General features: G+C 37.0%; 1 protein-coding gene across 4 annotated transcripts in view; it reads left to right on the top strand.

Moving 5' to 3' along the window:
• The window catches only part of PKHD1 (PKHD1 ciliary IPT domain containing fibrocystin/polyductin), a 496,842-nt gene that overhangs the window by 345,328 nt on the left and 134,057 nt on the right, over window positions 1-17,457 (top strand). For all 4 annotated transcript variants that reach the window (XM_032299663.1, XM_032299664.1, XM_032299662.1 and 1 more), the window contains 5 exons: window positions 3,409-3,563; window positions 5,004-5,156; window positions 9,704-10,582; window positions 11,474-11,642; window positions 13,799-13,956. In XM_032299663.1, coding sequence (XP_032155554.1) covers window positions 3,409-3,563; window positions 5,004-5,156; window positions 9,704-10,582; window positions 11,474-11,642; window positions 13,799-13,956 — 1,514 coding nt within the window. The remainder of the gene's footprint in view (window positions 1-3,408; window positions 3,564-5,003; window positions 5,157-9,703; window positions 10,583-11,473; window positions 11,643-13,798; window positions 13,957-17,457) is intronic.

Below are 17,457 nucleotides of genomic sequence, written 5' to 3'. Positions count from 1 at the left end.
ATGGCTTCCAGATTCATCCATGTCCCCACAAAGGGCATGAACTTGTCGTTTTTTTTTATGGCCGCATAGTATTCCATGGTGTATATGTGCCACATTTTCCTTGTCCAGTCTATCATCAGTGGGCATTTGGGTTGGTTCCCTGTCTATGCTGTTGTAAACAGTGCCACAATGAACATATGTGTGTATGTGTCTTTATAATCGAATGATTTATAATCCTTTGGATATATACCCAGTAATGGGATTGCTGGGTCAAATTGAATTTCTATTTCTAGGTCCTTGAGGAATCGCCACACTGTCTTCCGCAATGGTGAAACTAGTTTACACTCCCACCAACAGTGTAAAAGTGTTCCCATTTCTCCATATCCTCTCCAGCATCTGTTGTCTCCAGATTTTTAAATGATCAATATTCTGACTGGCATGAGATGGTATCTCAATCTGGTTTTGATTTGCACTTCTCTAATGACCAGTGGCGATGAGCATTTTTTTCATATGTTTGTTGGTCTCATATATGTCTTCTTTTAAAAAGTGTCTGTTCACATATTTTGCCCATTTTTGAATGGGTTTGTTTGTTTTTTTTTGTTGTTGTTGTAAATCTGTTTTAGTTCTTTATAGAAGATGGGTAGATTGCAAAAATTTTTTCCCATTCTTTTGTTTGCCGGTTTGCCCTAATGATTGTTTCTTTTGCTGTGAAGAAGCTCTGGAGTTTAGTTAGGTCTCATTTATCTATTTTGGTTTTTGTTGCCAATGCTTTTAGTGTTTTAGTCATGAAGTCCTTGCCTATGCCTATGTCCTGAATGGTTTTGCTTAGGTTTTCTTCTAGGGTTTTTGTGGTGTTAGATCTTATGTTTAAGTCCTTAATACATCTGGAGTTAATTTTAGCATAAGGTGTCAGGAAGGGGTCCAGTTTCTGCTTTCTGCACATGGCTAGCCAGTTTTCCCAGCACCATTTATGAAACAGGGAATCCTTTCCCCATTGCTTGTTTCATCAGGTTTGTCAAAGATCAGATGGTTGTAGATGTGTGGTGTTGCCCAAAGGCCTCTGTTCTGTTCCATTGGTCTATATCTCTGTTTTGGTACCAGTACCATGCTGTTTTGATTACTGTAGCCTTATAGTATAGTTTGAAGTCAGGTAGCCTCTGTTCTGTTCCATTGGTCTATATCTCTGTTTTGGTACCAGTGCCATGCTGTTTTGACTCCTGTAGCCTTGTAGCATAGTTTGAAATCAGGTAGTGTGATACCTCCAGCTTTGTTCTTTTTGCTTAGAATTGACTTGGCTATGCAGGCTCTCTTTTGGTTCCATATGAAGTTTAAGGTGTTTTTTTTCTAGTTCTGTGAGGAGGGTCATAGGTAGCTTGATGGGGATAGCATTGAATGTATAAATTACTTTGGGCAGTATGGTCATTTTCACAATATTGATTTTTCCTAACCATGAACATGGAGCATTTTTCCATCTGTTTGTGTCTTCTCTTATTTCCTTGAGCAGTCATTTGTAGTTCTCCTCGAAGAGATCCTTTACATCCTTTGTTAGTTGTATGCCTAGATATTTTATTCTCTTTGTAGCAATTGTGAATGGCAGTTTGTTCTCAATTTGGTTCTCTTTAAGTCTGTTATTGGTGTATAGGAATGCTTGTGATTTCTGCACATTGATTTTGTATCCTGATAGTTTGTTGAATTTGCTTATCAGTTTTAGGAGATTTTGGGCTGAGATGATGGGGTCTTCTGAAATCAATATATCATGAACAAAATTTCTTGTAATTCAGTGCTCTTCCACAAGCTACTTTAAAAATGACTATACACTATTCCATTGTATGGATCATAGACTTCTTATTTCATAGATTATGAAATGTAGTATTCTTTTTCTAATACAATTTAGCACCTGAAGAACTAAAAATGAGACAGGCAAAGTGAGATAATTTAGTGGAAAAAACCCTGGACTTAATAGGTAGTCTTCCTTTGTCCTAATTCAATCTCTGGCTCCATTTATTTATCTAGTCTTACATTTTGTTATTTAATCTATTTGGGACTTAGTTTCTCTGCCTTTCAAAGCTGGTGTTGCTTAAATAGTCTATAACTGAGAGTTTTCTAGGAAGTCATACCAAATCAGGAACAGAGTTAAGACTCTAAATTCCTTCATTAAAAGTTGCATTAACTGATAATAGTCTTTTTTCTTCTCTATGACTCTTTCTCTCTCCAACCTTAGGTACATAGATTTGAATTAATTCTAATCTTTGGTTTATTAGACTCATACATTTTCTTATAAATAATCACATTTAATGTATATTTCTTTTGGGGGGCTTAATACTACATATTAAATATCTGTTAATCTTTCACCCATATAGTAGACTCTTTAAAGATATGTGCTAGGCAAAATTTAAGTTACATATTTCAATACAAATGATATATGTTTTATTTATCTTTATGTCTCTAGCATCTAGTTTAGAATATGATGCATAAGATTTGCTCAGTCAATAGAGATTACAATATCAAATGCCATGCACAGTGACACTGTTGTCTCAAGAACATTTTCTGGTAAAGGAGACTCTTTATTAAAGCTTGCTACACTTTGGACATTAGCTAATGAGGCAGGTGATTAAATTTATGGTGTTGAAGTTGTTAATGACTATGAAGAGAATAAAGCAGTCATATTCACTAGGAAAAGCTAGGCGGCAGTGAAAGACTGAACAGAAACTGCATTAAATGTGTTTTTTTAAGAACACCAAAAATGAACAAAACCCTCATTGTTTCATAATGTGATAAAAAAGAAGGGAGAAGGTACAAATATAGCACTTTTCGGTTAAGGATAGGAAGCCGAGGAGTGAAGTGACTTCTCAAGGTCACAGCTACTAACTACAACTACAGGGTGATACCTCTACAATTTATACTTATATCTGTCTCACCATGAAGGTGGGGGCTGTAATGCATAAAGAAAAGTTGTCCAAAATGTCCAGAGTTGTCGAAAAATAGCATTATATTTCTTCAGAAAATTAGAGAAAATATCTCTTCTGAAATGCTTTATTATTATTTTATTATTTAATCTGTTCCCTAATCCAAAAGGAAGGTTGCTATTATAGAAAATGTAGTCTACATGTAGTTCTACGTGTCTACCACATGTAGACACGTATACCAACCTCTGGAACTTTTATTGTTTTTTATTCCTTTGCCTTGTATTTCAGGGATCATGGAATATCTTTGCTGTCCCTGTAACATGTACACTTGTAAGCCAGAAAAGTGACTCCATTAGCATTAAAATGTTTGCAAAAGCCTTTTTCCACTGTCATGTCTTATTTCTATTTCAGTTTCTCTGGTGGCTTATGTTGGTCACAGTGGATTTCCTTTTTTGCTCTGGAGTTAATATATGATTTGTGCTGCCCTATCAGTATTTCCAATGCCATTTTTATGCTGTTACAGACTCATACTAGAGGATGCAGTGGATTGGCGCCCCCATGACAAAATCGTCCTTAGCTCATCTTCTTATGAGCCTCATGAAGCAGAGGTCCTCACTGTGAAAGAAGTCAAAGGCCACTATGTGAGGATCCATGAACGGCTCAAGCACCGACACATTGGTAAGCCTTTGGTTTGCTTGTTAACGGAAGTGAATGAGCCAGGAAGACCATGTATGGCAACCTGGCTGAGGACCTTGGATCTGACTTCCATTCAGAGGGGAAAAATAATGCCTTCCAGCTGCCCTAGACTCATGCTTGATGGCCTTATCTCTATTCCTTCATTAATTTTATTGCTTTATTTTAAAAGAATGCTTGGATGTTATACACTCATACACATGGACTCATTTTGCTTTTTATTTTTAATGGCAAATCTAAGAGCAGAGGATTAAAAATCTTGTTCAATGTCACTGGGCAGTTTTCTGACTAAAGCCAGAATAAAACTCATGGGCACTGAGTTTCCAGTTTATTTCCTGGCACATTGAATTACAATCCCTTAGAATATAATAGTTACTGTAAATAATGATTTCATATTCCATACTTAGAAGTGTGTTCTTCCTGACATGAGGTACATTTATGTACTAACTACTACTATTACTATTACTGCAAAAATGAAAGAAAAAAGCCCAGACCTTTTTTCAAAGAAAAAAAGGTACCGAATATTTTTATACACAATACACAGTTAAAATGTACTGCACATAAATAATAAATCACAATAATCTTCCTGATTGAGTCTAATAAATCTAACCCAGGAGATATAGCTAATCAGTAATAAATTGTGGAAATAAAGGGGATGGAGAATGTCTTTTTGTCTCTGATACATGAGAGGCAAATTCACGCTTTCACCAGGAATGTGTAAAGTTATGTCTAAATCATGGTTCCCAGGCTGATTTCTTTTTTAGTAAGTGGAAAAGAAAAAAGAAATCTTCATCAGTGATTTCAGTGAGAGAGGAGGTGAAATGCAAATGGTAGACAGTGAAACAAACTAGCAAGATGCTTAGTTCCCACTGCTATAGAAGCTGTTCAAGCGGTGACGAGTGAAAGATCCACCATGAGAAGATGCTGCTGCTGCTGCTGCCTGGCGCTGCTTCTCACTTTCCTTTTACTCTTATACATAGCTGCTTTTGCTCTGTCACTGCCTCAGTTGATCTGGGATTCCTCACTCTCATGAAAGAGGTCCATGGACAATGTACAACCCAACACTGGAGTTTCACGCTGACCTATTTAAGGAAGGAGGTTGGGGACCCCACTAATTGGACAGGTCTGCCCTGACTTCTCTGAACCAGTGACCTGTCCCAGTACCCACAGTTATTAAGCAGAAATGAATTCTTGCTCAAACACTCTCACTCTGATCCCAAAGAGAGAAAAGTGAACGGGTTATTTTATTTCTCAGCTGACCTTTGTGGAGAATGCCCGAGGAAAAGCAGACCTTAATGTTGGTAGAACTTCCGAGGGGAAAGCATGTTTTCATTTCTCAGGTTTGCTGGGTCCCCAGCTAGTGATTTTTGAAATAGGTTTTTAAAGTTTTTTTTTTTTTTTTCCCCTCAACTCCTATTGCCCCAGGAAGTGTCCATGTCATGGAGGATGGCCGACACATTCATTTGGCTGCTGAAGTTGGGCTGTTGACCCGAAATATACAAATTCAGCCTGACGTATCATGTAGGGGGAGACTACTTGTGGGGTCCTTCAGGAAGTCCAGCCGAGAAGAATTTTCAGGTAAATGAAATTTTAAGTAACTAGGCATTACCAGTTGCAGCCTATTCATCTGGGACACCCAGAAATCCCAACTGTGAGAATTTTCATTTATAAAACAAAATGTTCAAATGAGATAGTTCCTTTGTGCTTGGAGAAGCCATGAATTTTAAGTCCTAATCTGTGCTTAATTATCAGTGTGATGTTAAAATAATATACTAGCGATCAGCACATATGCACATTTTACCTCAAAGAAAACATCTTCAGCAGATGTGAAATTTCCTCTGCTTTGAAATTATAGATGATTTAATGACCACTTCAATTTTATCTCTTTCCTGAATTTCTATTACTCTTTCCCAGTAGCATGCTATATCTGATGGCAGGCATTAGTTCATGCTATAAATTAATAGCATAAATTTAAATAAAAATGATTTCCATATTTTAGACTGCTTTAAGGATCAGTTCAATCTTTCTTGTTTCTTTCAAGTTTTAGCCCTTTTGGAAAGCTGCAAAATCATTTGATTAAGACCTCATTTCTTAAACTTGTGTTCCTTAAACATTGTTCCAAAGTTCTTTCCTGATCAAATAGTTTGGCTATCACTGTAGCTCCAACTTAGAAAATCAGGGTGTACATGAATATATAAAGGCCTGGGGAAGGCTGAGAATAAAGGATCTAACCACTTCCAAACGTATTTGGTATGGGACACTCTTTGTTGACACAATTATTTCACCAGTTTTGTAAAGGGCAGTGTTTGGACCTTACATAAAACATTTAAGATTTCTAGTTAACAGAACAAGCTCTGTCTCCATAAGCTCTAGCTCCACAGGTTCTTGTCAGTGGTGATTTCTGCTCCCTACCCAGGTGACATGTGGGAATATGTGGAGACATTTTTACTTGTCACAACTTGAGGGAGCTCTGGCATCTATGGGTAGTGCCAAACATCTGGCACATGCAGGACAACCACCCACAGGAAAGGAGTATCTGCCAGAAATGTCAATAGTGTTGATGTTGAGAACCCTGTTACAGATGATGGAGATAAAGGCTGGGTTTCGCTTTTGTAAGAAGAGACCATTCTAAGGTTGATGAAGATGGGGAATCAGGAAGGAGAGAGCAAGATAAGGCCCCAGTTAACTGAAACTACGGGCCAAGCTGCAGCATGGCCACGGGAACAAAACAGAAGGCCAGTTCTTACAGCTGAGCACCAAGCCAGAGCAGAACCAGTGGCAAGACTGACCTGATCCTAAATCTCTGAGGAGGCTGATCCTTAAATCATTCCCCTGGGGAAGGGAAACAGAAACTCTATTTTGTGCTTCTATGGACCAGAAACGGTGCTGGTTTTCACACAGTGAAAATTTTATCTTGTTTAATCCTAAAATCCTCATGAGAGAATTTTATATTCCTATTACAGGAAATAGAGTCTGTATACATTTGCCTATTTATTTATGTAGCTCCTTCATTAGCTTATAAACACCTTGAGGTTAGGAATAGGCCTTTCATCTGTTTTCTAGTATGGTAACTGCTGTATGTCAGGTGCTTAATACATATGAATGAAAAATATAAATGAAGAGCAAGGAAAGTCATTCAACTAGTAAGTTGTAGAGTCAAGCCTGGCTCTTGTTAACTAAACTTTTAATTTTATAATAATTTTAGATTTATAGAAAAGCTGCAAAGATAGTATAGAGAGATCCTGTATACCTTTCATTCAATTTTCTTCCATTAATAGCAGATGTAATACTAGTATATTTGTCAAAATGAAGACGATACCATTAACTTTGATATATTACTATGAACTAAACTCAAGACATTCTTCAAATTTTACCAGTTTTTTCTTATTTCTGTTCCATAATTCAATTTAGGTTTATATACTGCATTAAAAACCCTTGTATTTTTCTGTAATACAGTCCAGAGCATGCATAAGATGGGATCTGCAGGTGTATGTCAGGGATGCCCGATGTGAGTATTGATTTGTTATAGAGCAGAAAAGCAGGTCAAGACTTACAAGTTCTGCTATTATATTGGAGGGTTCTATCACTCTTCTCTTCCTGAAGGGTACCCAACAAGTTGTACTTAACTTGCTAGAATATTTTTTCAGTAGTGATTTTCTAAAGAAAAAATAGGAAAATAGTTTTGAACAAACTAATTGCTTTATTCAAGCTGACCACCACACCTATAATCCCAGCACTTTGGCAGGCTGAAGTGGGCAGATCACTTGAGGTTAGGAGTTCAAAACCAGCTTGGCCAACATGGTGAAACTCTATCTCTACTAATAATATAAAAATTAGCCAAGCATGGTGGCATACACCTGTAGTCCCAGTTCCTGGGAGGCTGAAGTGGGAGGCTCACTTGTACACTGGAGATGGAGGTTGCAGTGAGCTGAGATTGCGCCACTGAGCTCCAGCCTGGTGACAGAGTGAGACTTTGTCTCAAAAAATTTTGCTTAATTCTTTATTCAAATGCCGAAGACATTTTAAGTCTTTACTGTTGATTAATTTTCAGTCATTGGTTAATGTGCAAGTAAAAAGACCTTGTAGAGTTTAAAACTATGAATAAAATCCATGCAAGTATAAGACATTAAAAAACCCAATAATTAAAATAATCTTGAGAGCTTCTGGATAGTTGAATATGTGAAGCTTCCTGACTAAGGTAGTGGGCATGGGAAGGGCATGGGAGCTGCATGCCCTTCCCTCATGCCATGCCCTACGCATCTCTTTATCTATCTCCCTTGAAATATTCTTTATAAAAAACCTTGGACATAACAATAATACTGACATGTTGTCTTGACAGAGATGCTAAAATCACCTCAAATGCTAAAAATAAGCTATGCTTGTTTTTGACTTATGCTTGCATTTGGTGTTCTTTGTGCCAAAGTTCTATGAAGCAGGTTTGGCAGCCCTTTCAGCTATGTGCTATTGGTGAGGGATATTGCCCAACAAATAGCTTCTGGGTGTTTTATTGTTCTGTGGATATGTACACACCATTTACCAATGCCTCCTCAATAGCATCCATTGAGATATGTTGGAATCCTGTTGTCCGACCACAAGGAGATGTATAGGGTCTTTCCAGTAGCCTGTCCTTCTCACAAGGACTTTCTTCTTCACGGCAGCTGATTTGCAAAGGTTCTAGTTTCTCATCTCTGAAAAGGTAACAAAGAAATGGGACTTAGGCTGTCCTATCTTTGAACCTTAAATACTATTATTGAAACACTGAAATTGAAACTTCAAATGCATTGCTCCCTTCATTTTTAATGAGATCAATAACTTTATAGTTTACTTTCATTAGTGCCTTAAAAAATGAAATAAAAGGAGCCAAATTTGTGACCTACATAGTAAAGGACACACAACTAATTATTGGCTCATAACTATAGCCCAGTTACCTGAATCATAATATAGAATTGCTGATTTCATACCACCAAGCCTTCCTGTCTTTCTAGGATGCCTGCATGAGATTAACAGTGCAGCTTCTATCCAAATGCTTAAGTTTAAGTCCTAGCTTGTTAGTTATCTCTTCTCTGCCTCAGTTTCTTTATGTGTAAAATAGGTATAATAATTTTACCTACCTCATAGGATTTTTTTGAAAATTAAGAGTATGCATAAATAAATGAATAAATATGAATTAGAACAGTGACTACAAATAATGAGTATTATATGAGTTAAAGTTTTTAATTCACCTCATTATTATTTCATATTAATTCACCTGTAATCATGTTATTATTAATTTTACCAAGAGTATATACGCTGACTCATTGTGTTTTTAAATCAACCTACTGGCTGTATTTTATGGTTTTTTTTTTTTTTTTTTTTTTTTTTTTTTAGCAGTATCTTTTTAATATAGTACAAATAAAATTACAAATGAGAGTAAATAATTCACTATTTTCTCCTGACATAAAGATATAGAAAATCTTATTATAAAATGAAACAAAAGTGAATAAAATGTAGCCAGGACAAAAATATGGAAAAGATTTTACAGGATCTTTAAAGTGATTTTAAAAGCATGTTATTGCTTCTACCGTGCCTTAATCAGAAGCATGTATTGAATACCATGTTTCTGGACATCAATTGGGCAGAAGGAAATTGTGCAGTCCTATTCTTCTTCAGAAACGCTTAATATTCGTTTGTGCAATGTGTTTGTGGAGATGACTAGCCTTTTTACGTGCTGTTAATGAGATGCTGAGAAGGAGTTTTGACATTGAGATGAAGGGCCAGAAATCCAGAATCTCTTTATTCTTACCTAATTCTTTGACTTGGCCCCGAGACAAATGCATAGAATCTTTAAACCTAGCCATGTCCATCTCCAAAATTTGTCTCTTTCCTATTTCACCTCTCATCTTTCCCTGTCCTATTAACAGATTCTTTGGACTGCACTTGAAATTCAGGCATTAATGTGTTACTTGTAATGATTCCTATATTTTTGGTTGAGAATCTACGGTGTGAAATATAATGTTGGTGTTGAGAATAAAGTTACATTTTCATTAAGAATCTTCATATCTTAATGAAATGGGCCTGAAATGGGCTATTCTTCAGCTTTTTCTGGGGAAGAAGAAACTACCTGATGACATGCATTTTGTTTGTAGGTGTCCTTCAACTTCTTAACGTGGAAATTCAGAACTTTGGGTCATCACTGTACTCATCTGTCGAATTCAGTAATGTGTCAACAGGATCCTGGATCATCTCATCTACTCTGCACCAGAGCTGTGGCGGGGGCATTCATGCAGTTGCTAGTCATGGAGTACGTTTAAATGACAATATTGTGTTTGGCACAGCTGGCCATGGCATTGATTTAGAGGGTGAGGCCTATTCTCTCACTAATAACCTTGTGGTTCTGATGACACAGCCAGCGTGGTCCAACATTTGGGTGGCAGGAATCAAAGTGAACCAGGTAAAGGACATCAACCTCCATGGCAACGTTGTGGCAGGATCAGAGAGACTTGGCTTTCACATCCGAGGCTACAAATGCTCCTCTTGTGAGGTGCTTTGGTCTGACAACGTGGCCCACTCAAGTCTTCATGGCCTTCATCTCTATAAGGAAAGTGGACTCGACAACTGTACCAGAATCTCTGGCTTCTTGGCTTTCAAGAACTTTGACTACGGTGCCATGTTACATGTAGAGAACAGTGTAGAGATAGAGAACATCACCCTGGTAGACAATACTATTGGTCTTTTGGCAGTAGTGTATGTATTTTCTGCTCCACAAAACTCCATTAAAAACGTGCAGATTGTGCTTAGGAATTCAGTCATTGTCGCCACCAGCTCTTCTTTTGACTGCCTTCAGGACAAAGCGAAGCCTCACTCTGCTAACTTGACATCATCAGATAGAGCTCCTTCCAATCCAAGAGGAGGTCGAATTGGTATTCTGTGGCCTGTATTCACCTCAGAGCCAAATCAGTGGCCTCAGGAGCCATGGCACAAAGTGAGGAATGACCATTCAATTTCAGGAATCATGAAGCTTCAGGGTAGGATGTTTTATTTCATCTGGGCAATGCCATTTCATCCATCCATGCATAGAATTTTTAATAGCATTCTGAAATTTTATCAACAAAAAGGTACATTGTAGTCTAGTGCTTGCTGTCCAACTGACAGCCTGCTGCGTATTGATAGCCACAATGGTAGTTTATAATTTCTTACAAAAGTAACCGCTGTATACACATTGAAGAGCTTTCACATCAACTATGTTTTTAAATAAAAAAATTTAAAATTTGAATATAATGCGATGGGATCTTACTATCTTGACAAGGCTGGTCTCAAACTCCTGGCCTTAGCAGTCCTCCCAGCTCAGCCTCCCAAAGTGTTGGGATTACAGGCATTAACTGCCACACCTGGCCAACACAGCAATTATTTAACTTGATTATATAAGAATTGTCTTGGGTAGGTGTTATTTTTCCTATTATAGAAGTGAGGAAATTGAAATGCAGAAGTTGTGTCTCATCCAAAGTTGCTTAGTAGTTAGTTGCGCAGCTAGGGTTAAAATAAAAATTATGAGACAATTTGCAGACTTCATCTTCTGTTAGATCTTTTGTACCATTGTGATCTCTCCCGTCACTTAGTCCATCGGACAGTTGGTTTGTCTTTCTATAAAATGAATGGATTTTGATTAAGCCTCAAATGAAAAGCCTTCTTGCTCTTAAGGCTTTAACGTATTGAAATATTCTCTGTTTCATACAATGTCCATGTATTGAAGAACTACAGATATTTTATATCAAGATTTATGTAAACTAAAACTATCCTGGATAGCTTAAACTAACTTGGGATATACATTATTATAACGATGTTTAGTTGCATATTCAATGTTTATGGCTGGTGGTTTACATTATATAATGTTATGATATATATTTTTAAAATTTCAGATGTTACCTTTTCTAGTTTTGTGAAGAGTTGCTATAACGATGACCTGGATGTCTGCATTCTACCAAATGCAGAAAACACTGGAATCATGCACCCAATAACAGCAGAGAGGACCAGGATGCTAAAGATGAAAGATAAAAACAAGTTCTACTTTTCTCCATTACAACCCAGGTATAATTTTTAGTATTTATAATAAGCCATATTTATGAAGTACTTAGCAGTTCTTCAAATCCCTAAACATGTTTTTTTAAAAAAGAAAATCATCAAAGAAATAAAAATGAGCCTTAGCATGGTAAGGTACATTAACTTAATGACTCCAATTCTTTACCCGTCCTATAGTCATGCGTTGTGATATGTGATTTCTAAAATATCTTTCACTAAAGAGGCAGAGCCTATTTCCCTCCCCTTTAAATATGGACTCAGCCATGTGACTTTCTTTAGGTAATGAAAGGGGCAGAAGTAATAAAGTGCAATTTTATTGTTTTGTCTTAATTAGAAAGAATTCTTTGGGATGTTTTCAAACTCGCTCTTTATAAATTGACCCTAATTCTTCACACTTCCTTGGAGTAAAGTGTCAGTGGTCTTCAGAAGGAGGCCTTGGGAGTCTTGTGCAGGGACTAGTAGACAGAAGATTGTGTCTGCTGACAGGAATTTCTGAACTGAATGATGAGGTCTAGCAGATTTTGGGATTCAGGGTGTAAAGATTGTTTTCTGACATATGATCTAAGAGATTTATTCAAATATGTGAAAACTAGATAGTTTTTTTTTTTTTGCCATAAAAAAGAAGAAAAAAAAACACGGGGAAAACCCCTTTTTTTAAAAAAAAAAAAAAAAAAAAACTAAAGAAACCACCCTAATTAAAGCATTCATGTGTTTGGCCTAACACCAGTCTCTTTTTGATGCCCATTCCTGAATCATTATAGGTAGCTAAACATGATTAGGTAGGCAATTTGTGTTATTGCATCATTTTTTAAAATTTACTGTTGAATTTTCCTTATGTCCATGTCTTACCCTTGGGCTGAAATAGTTGTAAAGTTACATGTCTTTGTGCTGGAATAACGAAGTACCACAGACTGGATAATTTTTGAAGAACAGAAATTTATTTATTTTATTTTTTGAGATGGGGTCTTACTCTGTTGCCCAGGCTGAAATGCAATGACACAATCATGGCTAACTGCAGCCTTGACCTCCTGGGCTCAAGTGATCCTCCTGCCTCAGCCTCCCAAAGTTTTGGGATTACAGGCATGAGCCACTGTACCTTGCCATAAATTTATTTCTTATAGTCCTGGAGGCTGGGAATTCCAAGATCAAACACTGGCATAATTGGTGTCTGGTGAAGGTTTCTCCCTGCTTCCAAGATGGTGCCTTCTTGGTGCATCCTTCAGAGGGAAGAGCTGTGCTCTCACATGGGAGAAGAAATGGAAGGGCAAGAGAGCACTCTCTTCATTCTCAAGTCCTTTTATAAAGGTGTTATCTCATCCATGAGGGCTGAGCCCTCCTGACTTTATCACCTCCCAAAAGCTACACTTCTTAATACTGTTCTATTAAGGATTAAGTTTCAAGATGAATTTTGAAAGGACCATCATTCAAATCATAGTACTATGTGATATTAACATCTTAATCTTTGTACTGAAAATACTCAATCTTTGTACCGATAATTCTTTGTATACAATAATTATATTATTACTAATAGTATTTCAAAGTATTAGATTAGGGGAAATAAAATAAGTTCTCTATAATTCAGTGTTATAATTATCTCTTAATTGTTTATGTAGCCCACTTGACTCTAAATTCTGAAAGTGCAGGTGCCATGTCTGTCTTTATCAACACTGTTACCCAACCTGTCATTTGTAGGTTGTCAATAGATATTTGTTGAATGAGAGAATATCTAGTTTTCTTTGTATATAGCATAAATATAATCGATATGTGTATAATAATAACACACATATCAATTTATTATTTTGTAATGTATTATTTTGTAAAAATAAATAGATACAAAACTCTGAAGTTTCTAAAAATAATTATGTTTTGTAATGAGAGTTAGGAACATTTTATTGTATTTTGCTTCTTAAAAAATCAGCAATCTATATAAAGATTACATATTAAGATATCCAAAATATTTGATTAGTTAGAATGTCTTTCTTCTTGACCATATAACTGGGAAATAAATTATTTTATAAAGAGTTGTATTTTATATCTATGTAACACATTATCAATAATTAAAAATCTGTTGAATTTATTTTATACAACATTAGCACTACCAATATATATTTTCTTCTTGCTGCTTATCATGAAATGAGAGAGTTGCTTTTTGACTGTCTTCACAGGAAAGATTTCGGAAAAGTAGTCTGCCCTGAATTAGACTGTGCAAGTCCGAGAAAGTATCTCTTCAAGGATCTGGATGGGAGAGCCCTGGGCCTGCCTCCACCAGTTTCTGTATTTCCTAAAACAGAGGCAGAATGGACTGCATCCTTCTTCAATGCAGGTAAGCTGTATCTGAATGCAATGCCTGTGGTAGAAGCAACGGTGCTTGTAAAGTAGTTGGTTTTGCTGTGCTCATTGAGAATGAAATGTACTGGTGAATGCCTAAATTCTAGAGTTGAAGTCTGCTAATCTGCTGCCAATACACATGTGTTACAGGAATGCTAAGTCATTATGTGATCTCACAGCCTTACTGCTGTGCCTTCTGAGATTGCCTGTGTCTGTGTCAAAGGTGCAGATTCTCAATGCCAAGCTCTGTGCACAGCTGGATGGACAATGCTCTCCCAGCTCGGGCACTTGGGCCTGAAGCAGCCATCATGCTCAGTGTTTCACAGTGGTCTGCCATGGAACCAGCTCCTTTGTCTTTGAGCTTACCTTTCTTTTCTTTAGGACTTAAAGTGCTTGTTCAATGGTAGGGTAAATGTCATGTGGTTTGTCTCTCTTTTTCTCCATTTTCCAACGTCCTCCAAACAGGGCTGTGCTCCAAATTTCTTCCTCTTCTTGCTTATGCAAACAAAGCTCCTTTTTCTATCAGTTTTTATGGCTTGACCCCTGGAGAGACCATTGTCTTTTTATTTCCACTAACAAGGTGACTCGGAACTCCCATTTGAGTTCAGCCAGCACCTGCTGCAGTCAAACATAAAGAGGTTTTTCTGTTTTCTCTCTATCTCATTAGCTGATGTTTTTCTAATATATCTTTTTTGATCTCCCCTGTCATTTTTAAGTTATGAATATGTGACTGTCACAAGACTATATCCTGAGACCTTTTCCTGCTTTCGCTAATTTTGCTCCCCAGGACCAAGACTGAAATACTATCAAATGCTGATGACTTCCAATTTATGTCCTCAGCCTAGACTTGGCCCTGAAATTTGGTTTAGTATAGCCAACTGACTTGACTTGGAAAGATAATAGACGTCTCAGACTCAGTATGCCTCAGAAAGATTCTTGGCCTCTGCCGCCATCTACCTGCTTTTTGTCTAGCTGTGCCTACCTCAGTAATTGGTGCCACCATTCATGAGACTGTTTAAGTAAAAAACCTGACAGTCATTCCTTTATTTTTCTGTTTCCTAACCCAAATTCTCAAACTTCTCATTTCCTCCACTACTACCATTCTCATCATTCCCTCTAATACTAGCCACCATCATCTCTCACTGGCCTCATCACTGGTCTTCTTTCTTCTACTTTTGTTCTCTCTAGTCTATTCTTTGCATGATTCCCAGGGTGATATTTTTAGCTTTCCAGTAGCTTTCCACCCATTCAGAATGAAGCACTGACTACCAGCCTATTAGTCTTGTAGCCCCTGGTTCGTGCCTGCCCTCCCACCTTCTCTCTTGTGACATGCCTTTTACTTACTCATCCTGACCTCTTATGTTTCCTTTAACATGGTAATCATATCCCTATATCAGGGCCTTTGCACTGTTTTTTTCCTCTCCTGGAATATTTTATTCTCACTTCTTTGGGAGCTAGTTCCCCCTGTTCAAATAAGGTGCCCTCACAGAAGCCATTCTTGACCACCCTATCTAAAATAATCATGAGATCATTATTCTCTAGCTCTACCATGCTTGCTTTATTTTTTATTAGAGTCCTGTTACCTAACATTATATTATAAATGTAATTGCTGACTTGTTAATGTACTGTTTGTCCTTTTAGAGCACAAACTTCACGAGGGCAGGAATTTTATTTTGCTCACTGATGTGTATTTGGGAGGAAACAAATTTTGGTTGACTGATCAAATGAATGGATTATAGGTAACCAGCCGGAATAGTTTGCTGTTTCACATCATCCAAAAGCATGCAGAATGAACTGAGGCCTTCAGGTCATTGGTTTAAGAATTTATCTGTAATATGAAAGCCTAAAATGCAGATGGTTCTAGGTATCTTTTTACTTGTTTTCACTTTTCTTTCATCTGAACTGCTGCTACAGTACAATATTTGGCATTTGGAGCTGTTTCTACATATAATTCTTTTAATTACCATGAAATTTCATGCTTGAATATTTATACTTTCTAATATTTATTTTATGTTTTACCATATGTTGAAGGCTTATCTCTGCAATAGAGTAACAAGCTGTGGGGACTACAGTATTGGTTTTAAAGTCAGTGCCAAGTGTATGGAAATGCTGAGTAAATGTTCATTTTGATATGTTGATTGCATTTGTTGAATAGAACCAGCAAATACATTTTTGCACAGAAGAATGAAGTTGAGAGACACATTTATATTGAGAAAATATGTGGGTAGCAGTAAAAAGAAAGGAGTGAAAGAAAAAAAGATAAGTGGCTATCCTCCTATTTACCCCTAGATCTACTCAAATAGCTTTCTATCATAAGTTCTCTATTGTTTTAAGAATTATTCTACCATTACAGGTGTTTATGCTATGGGGAAAACATTCAGATATTTTAAAATAAATACCTTTCTAATTGTGAGACTTTTCTGGACTTGTGCTTTTGGCGAGGACCCCATTTCTGAGGAATCCATAAGGGATGTGTGTTCCAGAGTATTTGATGAATATTACATCTTATCCTAACAGAAGGGAATACAGACTGAAGATGGTGTCTTAGTTTGGGTTGTCCTGGAAGTAGACCCTGATACAAGGTTTAGAATCCATGTAGTTTAATGGGGAGTGATCCCATAAAACACCAGTAGGGAAGTGAAGAAGTATAATAGGAAAAGAAATAAAGCCAATAAGGGAAGTGTTGTCAAACTGGTTACCACCATGGAAACTGAAGCTTAAATCTAATGTGGAACTGCAGGAGACCATGGGAACATCACCCCAAATGATCCCAGCCAACCACAGGAAAGCTCATGTATTTATACTTCAAATCCTGGCTCCTCTGTCTTGAGCTTACCTTTCTTTTCTGTCAGGACTTTGGGGGATGCTTTGGGCACATTAACCCTCTAGCCCTTTGGCTTTCTCTGAACACAGGCTAACTGTACTCTTCTTTGTGACCACCAAAAAACTCTCAGAAAGTAAAAAAGAGAGAAAGAAAAATGTTAATACTAAACTTATCAAAAAGAATAAAGAAAGCTTTTTCAGAAGGAAGTCATAGGTTTTTGCAGTAGCATCCTTTAGTATGTGAAGGTAAGTGTCAAAAATACATGGGTGTGGCATCAAAAGCATCTGTTACAAATAGAAACTCTAAAATGTCAGTCAAATTCTTCATGTTTAAATCATAAGAATGTTCTTTTTTGGTGGTTGCTTACCAGGTGGTGTAATACGCTGTTTAGGTACAAATATGGTCTTGCTGCTGGTTGCAATGCTAGAGTATTTGATTTTTCTCAGCTCTTTACCATGGCTGTCAAACACGATTCAATGATAAAACTCCATGAGTAATATAATATTACACACAATTTACTATCAGTGTGTGGACAAGCATGTGTGTGTGTGAGTGGCTGAATGTCTGTATGGAGGTATATATGACTGACTGCCTAAACTCCTGATGTTTTAAAGCTTTATAACATTTTAAATGAGGTTGCTATAGGTACCAACTGCAAGGATTCCCACAGTG

The sequence above is a fragment of the Sapajus apella genome, unplaced genomic scaffold (assembly GCF_009761245.1).
Source record: "Sapajus apella isolate SASKATOON/1434 unplaced genomic scaffold, GSC_monkey_1.0 scaffold41, whole genome shotgun sequence".
Lineage (NCBI taxonomy): Eukaryota > Metazoa > Chordata > Mammalia > Primates > Cebidae > Sapajus > Sapajus apella.
Note: the sequence above shows the minus strand (reverse complement) of the source record. Positions and strands in the feature narration are given on the sequence as shown.